This window comes from Centropristis striata, chromosome 3, assembly GCF_030273125.1.
Source record: "Centropristis striata isolate RG_2023a ecotype Rhode Island chromosome 3, C.striata_1.0, whole genome shotgun sequence".
NCBI classification, from domain to species: domain Eukaryota; kingdom Metazoa; phylum Chordata; class Actinopteri; order Perciformes; family Serranidae; genus Centropristis; species Centropristis striata.
In genome coordinates, this window is record NC_081519.1 from 9,988,459 (window position 1) to 10,010,985 (window position 22,527).

The 22,527-nt window shown below is 38.9% G+C and overlaps 1 protein-coding gene across 2 annotated transcripts in view; it reads right to left on the reverse strand.

The window, feature by feature from the left end:
- Nucleotides 1-22,527, reverse strand: part of LOC131962550 (inositol 1,4,5-trisphosphate receptor type 1) — a 97,011-nt gene that overhangs the window by 6,206 nt on the left and 68,278 nt on the right. For both annotated transcript variants that reach the window (XM_059327510.1, XM_059327511.1), the window contains 13 exons: nucleotides 21,507-21,707; nucleotides 21,164-21,274; nucleotides 20,739-20,834; nucleotides 20,333-20,476; nucleotides 20,090-20,197; nucleotides 19,747-19,939; nucleotides 16,518-16,640; nucleotides 11,753-11,928; nucleotides 8,880-9,044; nucleotides 8,010-8,199; nucleotides 7,815-7,907; nucleotides 5,654-5,793; nucleotides 3,220-3,385 (listed from right to left, as the gene is read on the reverse strand). In XM_059327510.1, the coding sequence (XP_059183493.1) occupies nucleotides 3,220-3,385; nucleotides 5,654-5,793; nucleotides 7,815-7,907; nucleotides 8,010-8,199; nucleotides 8,880-9,044; nucleotides 11,753-11,928; nucleotides 16,518-16,640; nucleotides 19,747-19,939; nucleotides 20,090-20,197; nucleotides 20,333-20,476; nucleotides 20,739-20,834; nucleotides 21,164-21,274; nucleotides 21,507-21,707 (1,906 nt within the window). The remainder of the gene's footprint in view (nucleotides 1-3,219; nucleotides 3,386-5,653; nucleotides 5,794-7,814; nucleotides 7,908-8,009; nucleotides 8,200-8,879; nucleotides 9,045-11,752; nucleotides 11,929-16,517; nucleotides 16,641-19,746; nucleotides 19,940-20,089; nucleotides 20,198-20,332; nucleotides 20,477-20,738; nucleotides 20,835-21,163; nucleotides 21,275-21,506; nucleotides 21,708-22,527) is intronic.

A 22,527-nucleotide genomic window follows, 5' to 3' on the forward strand; every position in this document is an offset into this window, starting at 1 on the left:
GTGGCAGGAAGCTCTCATGACTCAGCCTTCTTTGGAACGACAGCTAATCAAAAAAAGGGGGAGGAAGAGAGCATGGGGGACCGCAACGAACCGGCATGCACCTTAACAGACAAACCAGAAACCACAAACACACCAAGGAATCCAACACTCTGAGAGGGGAATTTGGGAATTAACCGAGCAGCATGAGCTGGATTGTGGAAGAGTACTGATGACGTCTTTGAAACACGGTGCCCTTCCAACAACGGAGCACAGCCTGACGAGGCTGGCAGGGCGCCCTAATGATTAGAGAAGTAATCCTGGCATTGGAAAGTTAGAGGTTTGATTCCCACAACAACATTGGAAAATATTCCAGCGTAAGCCTGGCAGAGAGAGCTTTGCAACATTGGATAAAAGCTGGAAGTGACACATAACCAGTCAACATATATTTGTCTGTAGTCAACTTTAGTTAGGTATTTTCTTTATCAATTGGTATTGATTGTATAGTTTCAGAAAATAGAGACCCAAATGTCTTTCATAGGCCGGATTCACAAAGCATTCTGAAGAAAAAAAAATGCTTCTTAAGTGCCACTTTTTTCTTAACTTTGCACTTAAGACAAAATTCAAGAAGATTTGGTATTCATGAAGAAATTCTTATCCTGTCTTTAGTTTTTTCTTAACTTTCTTCTTATTTTTTTTCCTAAGATAGAACTTGAGAACAGATGAGATTCTTGAAAACAAAATTCTTAGATTTCTTCTCATATTTCTTAACAACTTTAAGAGAAGCCCTCACCAGTCTTAACTCCCTTGACCTCTCCGCTGCCTTCTTTTTAACAATGGACTTTTTGGACTTTTTTTTATGGCATTGACTATCCTGCTCTCTGCCACTGCGGCCAACACCTCCAACTTCTGTTTGGAAAAGTTCTTGCTACGCTTAGCAGCGTTGTCACGCGAGTGATCTTAAGTTAAAAATCTAAGTCATAAGTGAGAAAACCCAGCTTTTAAGGACATTGGCCCTCATTTATCAAACGAGCGTAGAAGCGAGCGCAGATCTGAGTGTATATTTCGTCTTACGACAGGTTTCACGTGTGATTTATCAAATAATCGTATCTCCCCAATCACAGCGTAAAAATGATCGGCTGTTGATAAATGTGGCGGCTCGAAACGAGCGTCATTTAAATGTCCCGCCCTGTTATATACCCGATTCTGAAGACTCGCCTCCAGAGTTTACGACACCGAAGGACGCAATACAGCCAAAAATAAAACCTAATAATCTGTATAGAATCTATATAATATAAAACTATTGTTATTATTATTATTATTATGGAGAGATATTATTCACCTCTTTACATTTACTAATAATTCTGTCCCAGACAGAGAATCGTGTGTCAGCGCTGATTGGAAATGTTTCTATTGGGTCAGAACCGCTGGTGGAGGAGACGCTGACGCTCCGGTGTCCAGCTGGATAACAGTAAATAGCAAAAAGACAACAACATTTAATATCCTCGGCTGGTATTCTGGTTAAAGAATTTCACGACCGCAGGGTGTATTTATTTTTGGATTATGTTTTAATGATAAACTATGTAGTCTAAACATGTTTTGCTTTGTCACCATTAAAAAAAAACCCAAAGAGTTTTATCAGCTCCAGGCATCGATACAATAGTTTAAGATCAATACTCCGACTCAGACGTGTGGACTTCACACTGACTCAAATTTGCGTACACGAGCTGAGAGCAGACGTGAGATCTGATCGTACCCTCCGCTCATGTCCAAATTGATAAATGCCGAGGCTTGCGTAGAAATGATCTGACGCCCACTTTACGCTCACTTTCTGACATACGCTCGTTTGATAAATGAGGGCCATTCTTAGGAACTTTTTTTTTTTCCAAAGAATTTTCTTAAGTTCTATCTAAAAAACACTTTTGTGAATCCGGCCCCGATGTTTATTTAATCTGAACAGTAAATTAGAATTATCAGCTCACGGTTGTCTAGCAACCAGTCACAATGCAGTTTACATCCATATCTGTTGAGCTACATATAATTTATGACCTTGAAGGAATTTATTTAAAGACATTAAGTGTACTTTTCTGGAGAAATGGGAGTTATAACCACAACCCAGATGCATGTTGCATTATGTTTTCAATTATGTTTTTCAATCAGGGTTGTCATGTATGATTCCAGTGAAAAACATGCCGTCTTCACTTAGAGACTTTTTTTTTTCACAGAAGAGTACAAAGAGCTGATAGAAAGCTCGGCTTCGTTTTCGTCTTTGTCAACTTTTTTCATACATAATTCAGTGTTTCTATTTCAGCATGCAGGAACACATGGTAAATATGTTTACTGAGACTGGGATGTCTACACTCCCACCAAAATACAAAACACCCCGAACTGTAAGAGTTAATAACCTTATTGGGGCTGAGATGGATAAACCAAAGGAAATGAAGGCACATACCCATTAAAAAAAACCCAAAACTAACACTAAAACTAATACAAACTAAACTAAAACTAAGCATTTTCAAAAACTAAAAACTAAACTAAAACTAGCAAACTCACTCTAAAAACTAACTAAAACTAACTGAATTTGAAAACAAAAATTCACAACGAAATTAAAACTAAAACTAATGAAAAATACAAAACTATTATAACCTTGCTTCACACACATCTTCACCCCGGCAGCACAGAAGGCACCAAGTCAGTATCCGAGCAAATGTGAAATATGATGCTCATATGATGTCACAGTGAAACTGAGCTTTGACCTTTTGGATATAAAATGTCATCACTTATTTTTATTTTTTTCTTCCTGTCTGTTTTGGTGTCTGTCTCGGTTGTTTGTAAGTGTCTGTACTATATGTTGAAAAATGAAAAATGAAATAAATACTTTAATAAAAATAAAAAATAAAAATGTCATCACTTTTTATCCGACATTTGTAAGACATTTTTTCACAAATAGTGGATTCATTCTTGAATTATGGCAAAAACATATGTCGGAGGTCACCAAGATATTGATCTTTAACTATTTACCAACAAGATCGAATTCATCCTTGAGTCCAACTTGACATTTTTGCCAAAGTTGAAGAATATCCCTCAAGGTTTTCCTGTCGCGTTAATGAGAATGAGATGGAGTGGGAACCTATACATTTTTTGCAATTCTCTTTACTATTAACCATTTGTTAAAACTGTATAACATTTCTGTGGATGAACTCATTTGTTGAAACAACTAATAGTTCAGGTGAGCAGTCTCACCGCAGATGAAGCAGGTCGTCTTCAGGACTTCTTCTTTCTTCTGTTTTTCACTCCTCAGGTCAGCGAAGGTGTCAATGATGACACCAAAGATGAGGTTGAGGACAATGATGATGACCATGAAGAAGAACAGCAGGTCGTATATCACTCTGGCTGCAAACAGCGGCTCCTGGAAAAGGAACAGGAAACATGGTTGAAAGATCAAACGACAGAAACATCTGTGCAGGAAGTGTTCACAGCTAGTGACTCAAAACTAACAAGGGCAACAATAAGATTCTAGAAATTATTATGTTTTTGGTGTGGTTTGTTTGTTTGTCGGCAGGACTTTTACAACCTGGTGAAACGGTGCAGTATGTGCAAGTTTCATAATGTGTAAGTTCCATTAACATGACGAGATAGGGCGTGACCTTGATTGATGCCCCTTTAGTTAACTTTATTTGACAACAGAGTGTGATTAAGAGTAAATCTAAGAAGAGGTCATACTGTGTTGTCCTATTTAAATGTATGACCCAAAGGACAGCGCTTTACATAAACATATGTTGGGGATGATGTTATGAGTTTAAAACGAGGTTAACCTCTGTCATCATGGATGTTAATGGAAACACAAGACCGGCCACAGGTGTAACCTGCCAGATGCTACAGTAACAGAGACGGCAGAAAGCCGGTCAACCTGCTGCAGCCTGTTCCTGTTGAGGTAGGACACAGTTTAAAACAGTCCGAGAAAATGTTTTATTTTATACCGAGCAAGTTATAATGTATTGTAATGCCTAAAGAGTGTTCTTGTTAGTAGTTTCATTCACTCATGTTTCCATTTTTTTAATAAAACTTTTTTTCAATTAAAGTAATGGTCACCAGCCTGATCAGTCAAACCACATACACACGCGCCAACATTGCTTTCAACAAGATATTCCCTTAATTATATGTACAATATTTATTTTTTCAGGTTATTAGTTAAGCCTTTAATACTAAATAAAAGGCAAACTCCCCCTCTAGTTGTTCTTAATTGTTGTTTTAAGTCATTTCAAATATTGTTTGTATTGGGTTTATTTTATTGTTTGTGTGTATGCTTGTATTTCAGCAGTTTTATTATGTGTTTTATTCTTCAAACGCCCAACCAGGGACAAGGACTGTACAACCCAAAGTCCAAAAAAGTGACACTGTGAAAAACATGAAATGCAATGACGTGCGAATCCTTAGTGAGCTGCATTCATTTAAAAAAAAATTACAAAAACTTGATATCTAATTCTCAAACTGGGAAACTTTTACTTTTTGTAAATATATATGGTCATTCTGAGTTTGATTAATTCTATTTTTTTTTTTATTTACAAATGTAATGTTTGATTTTCAGAATCGGCAATGTAAGTTAGCCACAGCTGGCTAGAAGTCTGACATTGGATTGTTTGCACAATAATGAGACACCGCCTACATGTATTGTCATGAGTCAGAGTGAGTGGAGCAGATAGAAAGACAAACAAACATAACAAAAAAACATCTCAATAAAGCATCTCAATAAATTAGAATATCGTGAAAAAGTCAATTTCCAGTAGTTCAAGTCAAAGAGCTCCAACCAAGTATTGAGTCATATAGATGGACATACTTTTCAGAGGCCAACATTTCCATATTAAACATACTTTTTAAAATTGGTCTTTTATAATAATATTTTTTTTTGGAGATACTGAATTTTAGGTCTTCATTAAATGTAAGTCATAATCACTATAATTAGAAGAAGACATGAAATGTTTCATTCTGTGTGTAATGGATCTATATAATGTATTATTTACACTTTTTGAATTGAATGACTGACATAAATAAACTTTCTATGATATTCTAATTCATTGAGATGCACCTGTACACAGTTCAGAGACATTCACAGACATCACTAAACAGAATGTTAAGTTTATATTATAGGATGTGGTCTAATGGGGATGGTGGTGTGGAGCTTTGTCTTATGTTGCTGTAAAGGCTGTAGCATTTTAACTCACATCCTTTGTCATACTCACCAAACTATTTATTGACCTTGTGCACAGAAACATCTGCATACGTTCCTTCACATTTTTATCCCGGTTTTCCTTTTGCTTCCTCTGTATTTTACTTCAGTAGTTGACACAGCAGACAGCAAAGACTGTTTGGCCCGTGTTGCATTGTGTTGTGTATACATGAGGCAGTCATTCACATCCTCTTTTGACATCATTAGTGGTTTAGCCTGAATTCGGTGGAAATCTATTTTCAGTTTTAATTCTCGCACAAGGCGGAGGCAGTACAGCTGTGAGGAAACATTGTGAAACCTCCATTGCTTTAAAAAAAAAAAAAGGAATCCAGAGCACGGAGGGCTTGCAGCCAGCTCACATGACCCACGCTGCAGCTGCAGGTGCTTCACCCTCTCATCTCACACACGCACACACAGTATAATTGGAGGCCTAATCATAGTTCCACGTACCTCTTTGGAGGGCTTTCGGAGAACATCCCCGACACCCCCTCCACTCCTCAGGCCGTGACTCAGCACAGTGACGATACACATTAACAAAGAGTCGCACGTCCGCTCCATGTCGCTGTCCTCTTCACTCTCATTCCCAAAATCTGAGGAAGAAGAAAGGAGAGGCTTTTATCTCAGGGTTTGAGAGGTTGTAAATGGCTGTAAAAGTACACTTCAAAAAAATCTAGTAGGAATGTATTTGTTTACAGACCATCATAAACGACACTGCAGCACCAGAGAGTGTAATTGAGTTTACACTGTAATGTTTTATATACTGGTATACAGATATTGTGCAGGGAAAAGCATCATATACTTATGTACCTTTTCTCAATACATTAGAATATCATTAGAATATCATTGAAAAGTCCATTTCCAGTAGTTCAAGTCAAATAGCCCCAACCAAGTATTGAGTGCATATAGATGGACATACTTTTCAGAGGCCAACATTTCCATATTAAACATACTTTTTTAAAATTGGTCTTTTGTAATATTTTGTAATACATTTTTTTTTGAGACACTAAATTTTAGGTTTTCATTAAATGTAAGCCATAATCATAATAATTAGAAGAAATTGAAAAAAATAAGACATGAAATGTTTCATTCTGTGTGTAATGGATCTAAATTATGTGTTATTTCCACTTTTTAAAATTGAATTACTGACATAAACTTTTCTATGATATTCTAATTTATTGAGATGCACCTGTAAAATGTTTTTTATTATCATCATTTGAAAAAATATGGAGGTAGTATGTGTATGACATTAATGCCACTTTTATTCAGATATTATGAGGATTTAATGGATGTATATTTTATAGTGTGACACACCATGGTACATTTTATGTCTTATTGTTTTTAACATGGTGGCAAGAGTATATTATGGCATTTGATGTCATAAAATTTTGCTTATAATGTTCATATATAGTATTTGCCCAAGTGGCAAACAACAAACATGCAATGTTGAGTATTCGCTTGTTTTCAAATACTTTCTCTGATTGTAGATAATTTTTAGTAACCTGTATCAGAGTAGGACTTGATAGCCTCGTAGTCACGATGTAAATAAGGCCTCATCTGCTTTTTAAATATCCTTGGCTTAGTTGCAGAACTTGATAGCTGCTGAAACTTTGTTTACATGTTTTGGTTCACAGTGTGAAGGCAGTGAGTCAAAGCAAAAGTGTTTTTGTTTAGATGGAATGCGACAACAGCTTCAGTTGAACTTATTCTGCGGCAGACAGAGAAGCAAACATCAACATTTCTGAAAGATTTATCCAAGATGATAAGAGTTTATAGGTCACTGTAGAACGACCTCAGGTCATTTCATGACCCCCTGAAAATGTGTTTATATAAATAATTGTATAGTTTTTATGTCTGGGAATGAAACTGATGCTGCTCTGTTTTTACTGAATAAACCGGGTCACATGTCGATGTCACATGAGAGCCCTTGAGGTCAAATTGCAGTTACATGACGATGTGTTGATGGAGTCACATGAATGAAAGTGTGAAGCTGCAGAACACAAGTAAACAGTGCAAGACATCCTGTAATTTTCCTTTCACTTGCTGCCTGACGAGAATAAAGATGATATCAAGAAGGCTCTACAATGGATAATTGCCAGTTCTCCACTTCTCTTGACATCACCATAAACAATTCCTACATGATCCACTTACTTATATTTTCTCCCATTTTTTAAACAATCTAGAAACTTTGACCCAACGCTTTTCTAACAACAACTAGAATAACTACATTATGAACTGAGAGTTTTATGATTTTAGTGTAATCTATGACATGGATATGAAATCCACACAAGAACAGGCTGTATTGTTTTAACCCATTGAGGCCTAAAACTGCCTGTAAAACCTCTGGGTGATTTTAACATAAGCCCCTAAAACCTGAAGTTTTTCTAGAAATTCAACAGAAGTGTCAACGCTTCTACTAAATAATAGATTTTTCAGCCTCTATAGCAGATAGAAATTAAATTCAAAAAGTATTTGAGAGCTTATGCAAATACTACAAAACGATGTATCCGCTTTCCAGGCTTCAATGGGTTAAATGATGTTTTATGAATATTTAGCTAAAGACACATGTCTCAAGGTAAACCCATCATAAACCCAGTGATGCAGGATACATTACCTTCCTGTGGGGCTTCTGTAGTGCAGTTCTCATCAATCCCCCCTTGACACATTCCTGCAGACAGGAACTCACTGGCCAGACTTACTCCGTTTTCTACAAAGCCAGAAGGAACAGTGCATAACTTTTCTGGCCTTTTCAGATGTAAACCTCACATTTTTTTCGTTAAAACACGATAGAACAGGAATGCGCCCTCACTCAGAGTCGTGTTGGGGATACGATCCACCTCCAGGATGAAGTCGTCTTTGAAGAAAATGTAGCCAACGATGGAGAACAGGTAGACCAAGATGAGAGCCAGGACAGCAGTGAGTACAATGGAGCGTCCGTTACGAGTCACACTCTTGATTACATTCAGCAAAGTCTCTTCTCTGTACACCAGGTCGAACAACTACAGAGACAAATGTGTTGCAATAGATAAATAAAGTGACCTAATACCTCTCAGAAGACAAATCCAAAATTGCAAACATGTAGTACATTCATTTAGTTCTTCTACATAAAGTGAGACCAGTATTTGTTGCAAGGTGTATGTGAGGTTACACAAGATTGCACGAGTGCATGAAATGAGTAGGAGTGCTGGATTAGAGTTTCTTGCATCATGTGGCTTTTATACTTTTTCTCTGCGCTGAATCCTCAGTTTTCTTTGTCTGACATGAATTACACAAGTTTTCAGCATCTTGTTGTCCAAGAAATATGGAAATATGCTGCACTGCATCTACAGAGGAGCTGCTTGCGCCTGTGTGAATGGAAACATCTCGAAATACTGGCATATCCCGTTTACACGTTATAAAACAGACCTGAGGCGCTGGCACGCCGCATTGAACACCCCAACAACAAGACAAAACAACAACAGAAACACTATTACAGCACCAAATATGGAAATATTTGGCTTGAAAGTAGGATATGTCCTTAAATGCACCATGATGGAAAGCTAAGGCTACATTCAGAGAGAAAAGTAATATTTTACACATGGTTTCATTCAAAACCTGCTGAGCCCTTCTGAGTAGGTTTTTCATTGAAGCATACATTCTTAGTATGTTTGTATTTACACTGTGTGTGTGTTTCTCTCACCAGCAGACTGTAGAAAAAGACGTGGACAAACACCCCCAGAGAACAGATGATGAGGTAAAGGAGGTGGTAGAGGAACTCAAAGTCCAACACCATGGCTTTGTAGCCTCGCGTGAAGGTTCCTCGGTTCCCCACGAAACTTATCAGAAAGATGATTTTATTGCACACCTGGAAGAAAAAGTCAAGCTTTTTTTAATGATTAGAATAAATGATTGTCAACAATTAGTCATTTTTGTACTGGATAATCAAAATGGCCTATGCGTGGGGCAGAACGTCGACTTGACATAGCCACGATGATGTCATCCACTACTGCTTTGAAGCCTTGATTTTGGTAATTTGGCCATCCAAAATCAGAAGTGACCATATTTGGAAGAGAGGGTGGAGTTAAGTTCAGCTATCACTAGTGCTACTTAGCTAGCTTGGTTAGCAAGGTGCAAAAATGTACAGCCAGCCGCCTCCTAAGAGTGTCTTATAGGACAACCAAATGTTGAACAAGGCATATTAGGTGTTCAAAATGTTACAATGAACTACTTTTAACTGACAACAAACTGTTTTGTTCTTAGTACTTTGACCCTTTCATAGAAATATGCTGTGGTAGTGGCTTGTCAATCCCAAGGTATCCATGCCCAAAGCGTACCCTGATTTCTAATTGAGATTACTCTAAATTAGACCATAATTCTCAAAATGGACATCATGTTATGAAGAACTAGTGTTTGAGACCAAAAACTCATTAGGAAAATGTTTACTGAGACAATAAATCAAGTGAAAAGTAGAGTAATTTTCTCATAAACTTTTATATAATTGGACACTTTGCAACCAGTGGAGTCGCCCCCTGCTGGCTATAGGAAAGAATACAGGCACTTCCACATTGGCTTCACTCTTCAGACCCAGAGGTTGCTGGTTGATGCTTGGGGCCGATGCAGAAAACATTGCAACGTGATGATGGGTCAGGCTTTTAAAGCTTAATGAGGACACCTAAGTGTGTCTGCATGCAGATAAGTAACCGGGTTTTTGGTGGCTTTCTGCAGTAACTTGATTTCTTAAACTGTCATGTAAACGAGACACGAGGGAAGGGGATTAACAGAAACCCGGTTAACACAGCTTCTATAGAAACATACTGGAGAAACCTGACTTCTTGATTATGTTCTGACAGGCTTTTTTGTTTTTACAAGAGTGCATGTGCATGATAGAGACTTAGGGCAGGGAGGGTATCAATGTGACATGGGAGAAAGGGACAAAAGGAGAGGTCATCAGCAGTGCATCCTTTTAAAAATGAAATCGTAACTCTGACTGAGAATGAAACTGGGAAATAAAAGAGAAAAAAGCAAAGACAAAAAACTTGGTTAAAAATGTAAAAAAAAGTCAGAGAGACATCTGACTACTGACCAGCTGCATGTAAAGTGGATTTTGGAGTAACCAGGTTACTGCAGTCCATGGTAACGTGCTCTCTGATCCCCTGCATGAACCTGATCCCTCTCAATAACCTGGTTTCTTGTGTACATGTAAACGTAATGATTGAAATGATGATAGAGGCGTGTGCAAGACTTATTTTGTTTGTGTGTGTGAGATGAAGGGCACATGTAAAAAGTCTCTAATGGGTGCAGGGGTGGAGTCACACTCTCTAGGGTTCAGTGACGCACTTCACACCCCAAAGCACAGCCAGGCACTGCCAAGGAGAACTGTGGGGCCAGGGGGCGACACCACAAGCAGATGGGGCACCGGCCTGCCAAGTGGGCATGAGTGTGAGCGAGAGCTGAAAGGAGAACTGGAACCAGTGCGGTGGAGGTTTCTTAGTACATGAAAGTACAAACAGTTGTGTGTGTGAATGGGAAATAGAAATGGTATGTTTTAACATTTCTCTGGGGGAAATTATGAACAAACCACAGAGACACACTTTCACCAACAGCAGAGAGGAGAAACGCAGATAGTTTTGCCTTCACTTGATTTAAAATATTCTGAGATTTCTGCTTCTAGCCCAACACAATGGAGAAAAATTAACTGTTTGCATGAAGACAAGCTCCTCTGTAGAAAATTGTTTTAATGAAATGAAACTATCCACTGAGTGTCCAGGGACATTGTTTTTGTTTGCTTTGTTCACTGCCACTTTAACGTGTTTTTTTAGTTTGGTCTTAGTTGTTTGCTTGTTTGTATGCTTATTTAATACTGTTTATATATATATATTAAAAAAATCTTTATTCTGTTTCATATTTCATTTTTATTATTCTATTTTTATTTCCATAATCTGTCTTTACTCTGTATTTGTGCTGCTGCAACACCTGAATTTCCCCCATGGGGGATCAATAAAGGAATATCTTATCTTATCTTATATTTGAGCACCACAAACAAGATTCTAGGGATGAAATTTATAATTCTTATTATTGTTGATTAATCTATTAAGTCTAATTTCAATTAAGTGTTGATGAAAAGCAGGTTTCTCAACTTTCTCAGATCCCAGGGCAACATCTTAAAGTTGTTTGTAACAACAATCCAAGTGTATTTAGTTTAAAAAGATATTAAGAATAGAAAAGCACCATAATGCCCCAGTGAGAGTTTTCTCTGACCAATCACTGGGCTGCAGTGATTTAATTCAAGCTTATAGTACGTTTCCGACGTAGTACCAAAAAAAGTACCAGGTACTATCCACAACTTTTGTGAGAGTTGAGTCGAGTAGAGATATGTGGTACCATGCAGTAGAAATGTGGCATAATTGTTTCAGCTCAAAATTCCCTTCCTTTCCATTGTATTTGGGGGCTGGCAACAGAAATTTCAGAGACTGATATCTTAAAAGCCAGGCAATTAAAACCAAAACTAGCTGCGTGACTGGATACCACCACTGGTGTTTCTGGTGAACAGGCCCTTTAAGGCAGATGACTCACATTAAAGGCACCCAGGAGGAAGAGGGTCGGCTCCAGGCCGACAGAGAAGATGAGACGCAGGATGGTGATAATGACTAGGGCGCGGATGCCCAGCGGCTGGGGCATGATGATAACGATGACCATTGTTGCCAAGACTCCCATCCACAGCAGCGCTGATAGGTGGGGATCCAGCATACCTGCAGAAGATAAACTTACGCATTAATGCACATGCAAGCTGTAAGGAGGCCTGCTAAAATCACTCTATTTGACAGCCCTGTTACATAGTTAATTTGCCATCTGTGGAATGCTATCATGTTGAGGATGACAGCGCAGATTGCAGCTTAAATGAGGCCTTGTCCGGATAAACAGGGTTTTTAACTGGCGTCTTCTAGTTCTGCCTCTCAGGCAGGCCTCAGGCCTTCATCAGTGAGGCTGGTTACATAACACCCAAAAGTATATGACATACTTTTTGTGTGTTTGTGTGTGCTTTAAGCTTTGGTGAGAGCCTACCTGATGCTTCCCCCTGATCCGAGGGTAAATCCAGGATTAGAGTCAGGGGGCTCATGTGACAATGTATCAATCAGGCTAAAAACCCAAGACCAGGTTTGATCAGCACGAAAACAAGGCCACACCCAACTTGCTGCCTCTGTGACAAACGTGTGTGTTTGTAGGCGCTCTATCAGCACTGGTCAGAGATCAACAACAGAAAACAGAAAATAGGTGAATGATTTGATGTGAGAACGGTAGAAAAAGATCAACAGAAAATGGTGAAAGAGAGAGAAAAAGGAAAATGGCGCAGAACTGCAAGGATTAAAAAAAACAGAGTGAGTAGTAGTGGATGAGAAAGCAGAAGGGGAGTACTGCAGGGAAGGGAGCTCTCCCCTACTTCCTCTCCTCCTACCTTGCCTATCTCTGTCTCCTTCCCTTCCCCTAGATTTCTCTCCCTCCCTATCCCTGTGGAGATCACATGACAGGTGCCACTTACATAACAGCCATCTCTAAAAATACCTCAGCTGAAAGATTCATGAGGAACGAGCAGGGAGCAACACACAGCTCCAGTGATGTGGCAGACTGAAACAGCTGGGCACTCACAAAGCTCTGCAGCTACCTTGCAGGCGGATGATTGTGCGCAAACATCTGTAGAATCAACAGTTGAAAAGGCTGCATTGTTTGCGCGTGAGCATGTGTTGAGTACATGGTGCTAACCGAGGCTATTCGTCAAAAGACGATCAGTCATGCATGCAGGCAGAACACACTGACCTAGATCTCCTGCTCTTATAACCCTCATTCTAAAGCCCTGAGCAAAGGAGGGAGGAGAGCAGAGGGAGAGCAAGCACCGTGGTTGTGTGCATGTGAGTGTGAGAGGAGGCAGGGGCCCAAAGCCATAAAAGTGCCTGTTAAAGCAGGCCAAAGGTATGCTGGAGTCTCACGTGATGATGTCTTGCACACAGAAAGAGTTCCATTGCAGAGGAGAAATACAGTCAGACCTTACTCATGCTGTGCTCCCAGTTTTTATACAAGAACTACAGACAAAATGGATTTGTAGTTCAAACTTGTTCATTGGTTCACTTTGAACTATTTAAATACTTTTTAAGGGTGTAAAAGAGCTCTTATGTAATGTGCTGGTTTGAAAGGGTGGCTTGAAATTTTAGTATTTGAGGATTTTTGATTTGCAACTTCATCTTAATGTGAGCTACAGTCACCTTCAGCTAGATTATTTTAAAATTGTGGCAGATAAATGTATTTTTTTTATGAATTAATGTCTTTACAGGTCATTTTTTAGTTAATATTTATTTTCCCTTTTATGTTTCCTTCATACATGTTTCTTAATATAATCACATGTCCAAAAATTAAGCCCAAAACGCTGTCCATATATACAGTGCCTTGCAAAAGTATTCATACCCCTTGGAATTTTCACCCTTTTGTTGCTTTTACACATTAAATCATGGTCGATATAATTTGGCCTTTTTAAAAAGAATTTGCAAAAAAACCCTCTTTAATATCAAAGTGAAAACAGATTTTTACAAAATAATGTCAATTAATTAAAAATCTATAAGGTAAAATAAATGAGTGCATAAGTATTCATACCCTTTAAAGTAACTGAACTAATTCAACAGAGTTCCAGCTAGTTGATGCAGCAGAGTCACAGTTAGTGTAATGGAGATCAGCTGAGTACAGTTGATGTGTGTCAAGTGATTATAGTATAAAAAAACATGTGTCTGGGAGGTCCAGTCTCTGGTTCATCACTATTCCTGCTACAATAGTACCATGAATACAAAAGAACACTCCTAGTAACTCAGAGAAAAGATCATTGAACAGTAGAAGTCAGGAGATGACTACAAAATTTTTTTTAAAGAAATAAGAGATGGAAGAAGTATGTCACTTGTTTAAATCTGCCTAGAGATGGCCGTCCTCAGAATCTGAGTGACCTGACAAGAAGAAGACTGGTCCTGCAGCCTTCCAGGACCTGCTGCTGAGGAGCATCCTCAGAGCATGATGCTGCCACCACCATGCTTCACGCTGGAGATGGTGCGTTTATGGTGATGTGCAATGGTTGGTGTTCGCCAAACATAGTGTCTAGCCTGATCGCCAAAAAGGTCAGTTTTTGTCTCATTAGACCGTAGAACCTTCTTCCAGTTGACCCTGGAGTCTCCCACATGCATTTAGGTGAATTCCAGGTGAGATTTGATGAGCTTTTTTTCTCTCCCGCACAGCTCCGACTGGTGAAGAACCTGGCAACAGTTGTTGTATGTACAATCTCTCCTATTTGAGCCACCGAAGCCTATAACTCCTGCAGAGTGGTCCTAGGTGTCTTGGTGACCAACCTCTCCAGTCTTCTTCTTGTCAGGTCACTCAGATTGTGAGGACGGCCATCTCTAGGCAGATTTAAACAAGGTCCATACTGCTTCCATTCCTTAATGATGGTTTAACTGAACTCTGTGGGATGTCCAGTAAGTTTTTTTCTTTTTTTGTAGTCATCTCCTGACTTCTACTGTTCAATGATCTTTTCTCTGAGTTACTAGGAGTGTTCTTTTGTATTCATGGTACTATTGTAGCAGGAATAGTGATGAACCAGAGACTGGACCTCCCAGACACATGTTTTTTTATACTATAATCACTTGACACACATCAACTGTACTCAGGTGATCTCCATTTCACTAACTGTGACTCTGCTGCATCAACTAGCTGGAACTCTGTTGAATTAGTTCAGTTACTTTAAAGGGTATGAATACTTATGCACTCATTGATTTTACCTCATAGATTTTTAATTCATTTATACTACTTATGAAAGAGGTTTTTTTTGCAAATTCTTTTTAAAAAGGCCAAATTATATCCACCATGACTTCATGCGTAAAAGCAACAAAAGGGTGAAACATCCAAGGGGGATGAATACTTTTTCAAGCCACTGTATATTTTAGTAAACAAAACTGTAAAAAAAAAAAATTCTTAAAAAGGATTAAGCACCACCTGACCAATGACTGTACTTGTCCTTTTATTGAACAATGTTAACTGTTAATTCTGATTTTTTTATATTGTTTGTTTTAACTTCATAACTCAATGACTTTTTTACTTAAAATAAAGTTAAATGGTTTTCATTTTTTAATTTTTTTATTTAAGTCTCATATTCTTTGACAAATTGCATGTAAATATAATGACTATATGAATGCATGTAAAGATAAATAATGAAAATTTGCAGAATTTGCAAAATAAGCAGCATGGCAGAGATTCAAATGGGAAATGAGCCCGGTGACAGTAAATAGAAAAACATCACACAAGAGGATTTGGCAGCTGAATCACTTGCCTTGTTTGAAGTAGAAAACATGATGTAAGACTTTTTTGATAACCTGATATGTCGTGTTCGACTTTGTCCTACCTGAGCCAATGTAATCTCTGTTTATGGGACTTTAAATGACACAGGGCCCTCTTGTGTTTATTGTGGTCTCCATAGTACTGAAAGTAAATAAGGGCTCAGGCTGTGATGGGGTGAGGTTATTATATGTATGTGTGTGTGTGTGTGTGTGTGTGTGTGTGTGTGTGTGTGTGTGTGTGTGTGTGTGTGGAAGGGTGTGTCTTAAAAAAAAGATAGAGGGTTTCTCAGGTCCTGCTGCTTATCCTGGTCAGGTGATTAGAAGTCAGCAGATCAGAACATGTGCTAAAAGGAGATCAGTGGGTCAACACTGAGGCTCAGCTCTTTAAAGTCTCTGTGGGTGGGTGCGCCGTGTGACATGCCTTCCCAGTTTCTTACATAAAAGTATCAAGTAAATGTAAAAGGAAAGGTTGAAAATCCTCTAAAAACAACTGGATACACACTAAAATGGGTTGCATAATATGTCTTTTAATGCGGGATGTAATCTTACTGATCTCTGGTTGTGTATTGAGGCTTTTCCCCTGTCTTTTTCACATTTCACACTTTTTTTGCTGTAAGATGTAATATGCTGTTTGTGGCAGCAAACATTTCAGCAACAGGCCCTGTTCTTCCTGTTTTGCACATAGCCTTTGTCTGACCCTGGTTTCAAAAGAAATCTGAATGCAACAACACATACAAATACACCTCTGAGATGCTGAATCAATACAACATGCATGGAATATTTCACTGCAGAAAAAGTAAATATGTTATATGCAATAAAGAGGACCAGGACTAAGCTAATATCTACTTCATAATTACTTAAACACTGGAAACGTAACGTGAGATCTTACAGTAATATTAGTAACAGGATGTAAGCAAGACATGGGTCTGTTTTAAAAAGCCTGCTCTCACACTCAGGTGTCTTCTCATGTGACTGACCTGCATGCACCCCCTCCAGGGGGTAGAAGAAGCAGACCAGCAGGTTCATGAGCACAGCCAGGTTGAAGGAAACGTTACTCCACACGGACATGTTTCTGGAGCACCAGTACAGCACTGGTTGGGCTGAAGGGGAGAGAGACACAGTAGGGCATCAGACAACAGATACTGTGACAGGAGGTCAGAGGCTGAGTTATTACGCATAAGAAACGTTAAAAAACAATAAAAACACACACACACCCCAACGTCCAATAGGATGGAGGCTGAATCCAACTTCTGAGGGGGAGTCAGGTGCTTACAAAGCATTAAAATATTTTAAATGGAAGCTACTTGGTATAAATACCCATAACTCATCTCTCTTTGAAACTCTACTTGCAAATTAACTGACTTATTAACTTAAATTATTAAGTGAGTCAACTTGGCACCAGCAGATAAATCAATCAATAAAACCATCTTACTGCACTTCACCCTTTATAGGGCACTCCTGGAAATTGAAAATGTCAACCCTGAAGTGTTATTGGGGGATATTACAAGACTTTTTGCAAAATGTTTAATTTTTATATTGCAAATCAAGGTCAATTGAGTTATTATTATTATTATTATATTTATTATAGTCTCTTTCCCACAGCAACCCTAAATAGACAATAACACATCATTTGCATCCATCACCACTTTATCTTTTACCTTTAAACTATTTATTATCTTTTTAGACTACTTATTACATATGCGTAATGTCTGAATGTCTTTTTTAAAGCACCTTATATATGAGAAGCACACGTAAATTTAGTTGTATACTTTTTTAATACAATGACAATAAAGGAAAGCTTGAATCTTGAATGATTTACTGATTGGTCAGATGCCACAGTGTCGCTATCTGTGATGTAGAAATCCATGTGGTTCTATGAGCTCACGGAGAGCGAGGAGACCTGTTATAGATGTCCGCTCAAGTTACCAAATATCCAAATATAATCATTGCCTGATAAAGGGTTAATTGCTGCAACTGCATTTTACTAAATGCTTTGGTTACATTTCAAAGAGTTTATCCAACATTCATCATAGCTGGAAGCTCTTCCAGAATGCCACTGCTCAAATGTTGAAAATGTTCATAAATATAAACCATACACTGCTCTCATCAGGGACTGAATGAATAGTTTATTTAAGCTCTTTTAGAGTGAAATGCAAACTTTATTGTATGTTGATACAGAAAATAAAAAACGCCGCTTTGACCTTTGACATACAAAGCTGACTTTTAATAGACTGTTTCCTGTCCTGTGCTGTTAGTGGAAAAGAAAAAATGTTGCAGGGACTTTTTATCTGTCCATCCCCTCTTCTGAGTGAGAGACAAAATATGGCTTTGTGTGGGTATGCAGTCTCGTACGTGGATTAGAAATGTGATTGAGTGTGGGTGCGGGTCTGTGTGTCTATGTTTGTGTGCGTGAGCAAGCGCGCTCTCAGTTGTGATTCATAAGGTTACTGTACAACTGTTTCACGGCTCAAAGAATGTGGAAAGCCCCTGTCTGCTTTTAGACAGTGGAAACAATCACACACAAAACATGAGCGCACACAGGATGACATTGTTAGCGCTGCTGTTGAGTTGGGTATGCTTCCATGCATTTTCCAAACCAACTTACCCTGTTCAGGCTCACAGGGAATTGAGATCTATCCCGGCATGCAGTGGGCACGGGGCGGGATACACCCTGGACATGTTGCCAGTCTGTCACTGGGACACGTCGTTACACAACCACAATCACACCTACAGTTAGTTCGGAATTTCCGATTAACTCAACTTAAGCACGTCTTTGGACTGTGGCAGGAAACAATACTGTAAATAAAGACGGGTGATGTGGACATAGCCACCATGACATCGCCCATTGGTTACCCGACTTCCGTTTTAAAGCTTCATGATTTTTTTTGCCATCTGAATTGGCCATTGCCATCTTCTTTTTTGAAGCAGAAGTGACCATATTTGGATGGGCATAGTTATTAGCTATCACTTGGGCTAGCTAGCTTAGTTAGCAAAGTGCAAAAATGAACAACAGACTTTTTGAAGTCTCTTTTTGTAACTTAAAACTAAACACTGAACAAAGCATTTTAAGGGACCAAAAAGTTACAGCTAACTCTTTAGAACTAAAAACAAACTGTATGGGTAAAAACTATCAGATGAAAACACGGATTACACTATCGCAGCAACATATCAATCATAAGGTAGCTACGGGCTAAAGCATAGCCTGCTTTATCCTCTATTTTACTCTAAATGGGACTATACTTTACTAAATGAACGTCATGCTAAATTAAAGAAGACTCGAAACTAATGATTGTGACCATAACTTCATTAGGAAAATGTTTACTGAAAAAATTCAGGTGAGAAGTAGGATAATTTTCTCATAGACCTCTACACAATCTAACTTCTAACTAACCAGTGGAGTCTTCCCCTGGGTGCCTTTAGAAAGAATGCAGGTTTAACGCACTTCCACATTGACAGGGGGAGACAGAGGGGAAGACATGCAGCAAAGGGACCTCAGGCTGGATTCAAACAGGGTCCAAGGACTCAGCCTTAGTCGTAGACAGTCTACCACCGTGACGCCCAACAGTGACCAATTTATTGAGCCACCATGCTGCAACCAAGTTGCAATAAAGAGGCATGAAGTAATTTTCTGGAGAAAAGACAGTGAAGTTGTACACAACTTATCTAACTTATCAGCATCCCATGACTCATAAAATAAACGTCACATTTAAAATGACAATAAAGTCGTCATGACAACAAGCACACTGAATGCTTGTTGCTACCTGCTGCTGCACCAGCTGTGTGCAGAGAATTCTCCCACCACCTACGCCATCCCTTATTGTACTTGTTAATGGCATGTTTTGTCTGAAGCATTATGTACAGTGTTGAAACAAACAAATGAGTGTATGAGCAGCAAATTCGATATAGGAACAATTTAATATTATTTATGCAGAAAAAAAGTTTTGCTTCCACCTTCTTAAGTGTAAAGAGTTACTGGTTTATATAATAAGATTAATTTACTTTATCTTTGGGTTTGATTTTGTTGGTTAAACTAAACAAGAAATCTAAGGATGACATGTTGGTTGAGTTTGTGATGGTAAGCCAATCACTGTATTCAGAATGATTAATTAATAATGAACATAGTGTTGGTTTATCATGGGATTCCTATATTTTTCAATGGGAAGTATTGGAGCATTATTGCACTTTTGGCCAAATTCTGTGCTTCACCTCTGAGTTTCTTCTGCCAGTTCATCTCATTGAAGAGATCCTCCGCTCGCAGGAAGAAGTCGTTGATCTTGCTGCCCTGCTCGTCTCTCTCTGTGGTGTAGTAGACTCGCAGCTTTGACTCGGTGGTCAGGAACTCGCAGATGTTGGGCACGGGGAACACTATCTCCTCCATGGTGCGGTCCTGGCGCACAATCTAAATGGAGAGCCACGGTCACCTTAGTAGGTCCACATTGTTTATTTGCAGAAACCCTTCACAAAATATACATTTAGTTTTCTAGATGATTGTTTGGTAATATTCTACTACTGGGGGCTTCAACTAGTGACAAGCGTTGTGTGTCATGACCTCTATCTGAGCAGTGTGATTGGCGTAGAACTCCAGGGCCTCATCTCCCTCTCCATTCGCTCCTCCTGGCTTTAACATCATGCACAGCTCCTTATTATGACGCGCCAACTTTACAGAGGACACAGAGCCAAGAAATGAGATTGTCACAAAAAAACAACACCTAGACAACACGTGTGTCTCATAATTGTATAATATTGTGTGTCATGCTATGCATTGAACATGTTGCAGAGATGCACAGCAGACCTGGTGAGCTAAAATGTAGATGTTGTGTCCAACATTTCGGGGAGAAGCAGCATCGTGTTCCTCCTCTTCCCCGTTATCCTCCTCCTCCTTTGTGTCCTCAAACTCCACCTCTCCCTGCAGATAGGCCTTCTTTATCACCTCCACCTGCACACACACATACAGTCATGGTAAAAATAATTAGACCACCCTTGTTTTCTTCATTTTCTTGTTCATTTAAATGCCTGGTACAAATTAAAGGTACTTGAGTTTGGACAAATATACTGATAACAACAACAATGGGTTCATAAGAGTTTAATTTAATAGCTGATATCTAGCCATTTTTCATGGTTTTCTTGAAAATGATTTCGGTTATTATAAAGAAAACCAAGGAAAATGTCTTTAAGATGTAAAAACATCATCTCCTCACCAGCTCTTTAGGCCTCATATTGTACAGGATCCTCTCTGCGTTCTCACTGTCATGGCGGCTCTCCATGATGGCGAGCAGCAGCTTGGATGCATTGTTCTGGGAGTGAAAAAAGAGAAAAAGCAAGCAAAGGAAAAGAGAGTTCCAAGATAAGAACTTAGGCTCTGTCGGTCTCTACATCCAAGAAAAACAGACAGAACCCTGCTGCTTTAGGAAAATACACTCTGTAGCTATTTGTCTTGGCAAGTGAGCACAAAAGCTACTTCAGCTCAGACGAATGAATGCCCAGCTCTTATACTTGTAGCCTCTTAGTGATATTCCATCCTGCTATGAAAGAAAACTACTGCAGATTTTTTTTCTTCTCGTTTATGGCCTAAGACACAAACGCAGACCGAACCCATTCCTCCTCTTCACTCTCAACAACTCACCTTGAGCTCCAACACCAGGTCCATCCGCTTTTTCCCAAGCGGGTTGATGTCATTAAGGATCAGGGCGATTATGATATCAATTCCATTGGACTCGTGTGTGGCAATGCAGTTCTAGAAGAGACAAAAAACATGAAGAAACTAGAGAGGCGCTTGGAGAACACTGCTCCACATTTAATATGTTCTTCTTTGGTCCATGCAACATTCTTCTACTTGGTAATCTGACAAACCGACAAACACACAGACCGAACCAAAAACATAACCTTTTAACGAACGGATATATGAAAAAGACAGAGTGCCCTTGTACAGTCCAAGACTTCCCCTCTGTTGTGGTTTCTTTATTTACCTGGTTTTCATGGCAGGGGCCCTGGCAGTACTCTGTGAGACTCTCCAGGGTTTGGTTGATGAGAGCAACATTCTTCTCGTTGATGTAGAGTCCCAGGAGGCCGAGACCCCCTGTGGTGCTGCCACAGATACAGTCCAAGAACTGCAGAGTCTCACACACAAGGTTGTAGTTGTTCTTGTTGTTTTGACAGCGAAGGAAGTTCTGAGGAGATAGTATTATTATTTGGTTTGTGTGACTGGGAAATGTCGACTAAACTGGAAACAAACCAAAAATAAAACAATTACAACCCAATCTGGGAAACAATTAGCTTTCTGCCCGGCAACGATTTAGTCTCTGGGGGCAACGACAAATATTTCTGGGGTTTCGGTGCAGCCAGCAGATATCTGGATTACAGATATCAGGCAAAGACTTCCTTCCGTTTGCTGGTAAATGTTTACAGTCTGAGCAATTTAATATGAGAAAATGGAGCTGGAGTTGAGAGATGACATCAGCGACTGGACTATTGAAATGTTTAAAAAAAAAAAACATATAAAAAGTTAAATCAACGTCAGCAATAGCTAATGCATTTCAGTTAATGGCTTCCCCCTCTTTTGCCCTCCAAATGGACTGTTTATGTGCATGCAGCTGAATCCTGCTCAAACGTGATTGGTTGTTACTACTCGGACTACAAATGGAAACCAGAAGGCTTCAGATATCAAAGTCTTGAACTGTTGACTTCAGATTCTGCATATATATGCGGATATCCGTTTATGGAAGTGAATCAAAACTAAGCAACACATTAACAAAACGGTAAAGGAATAGTTTAGCTACATATTAAATTAGGATTATAACCATTTCTGCAATATAAAAAAGATGTTTTCATAGAAAATAAAATGTAGATCTTGGTACAAGATCAAGCTGAGAATTAATCATTTAAAATTTTGCGTAAACTACATCTTTCAGATAAACTGATTCCTGAATGAAAGTAAATGAGAGGATTTAATTTCAGCATTTAATGCTTTTAAATTAGCTTTGAACCACC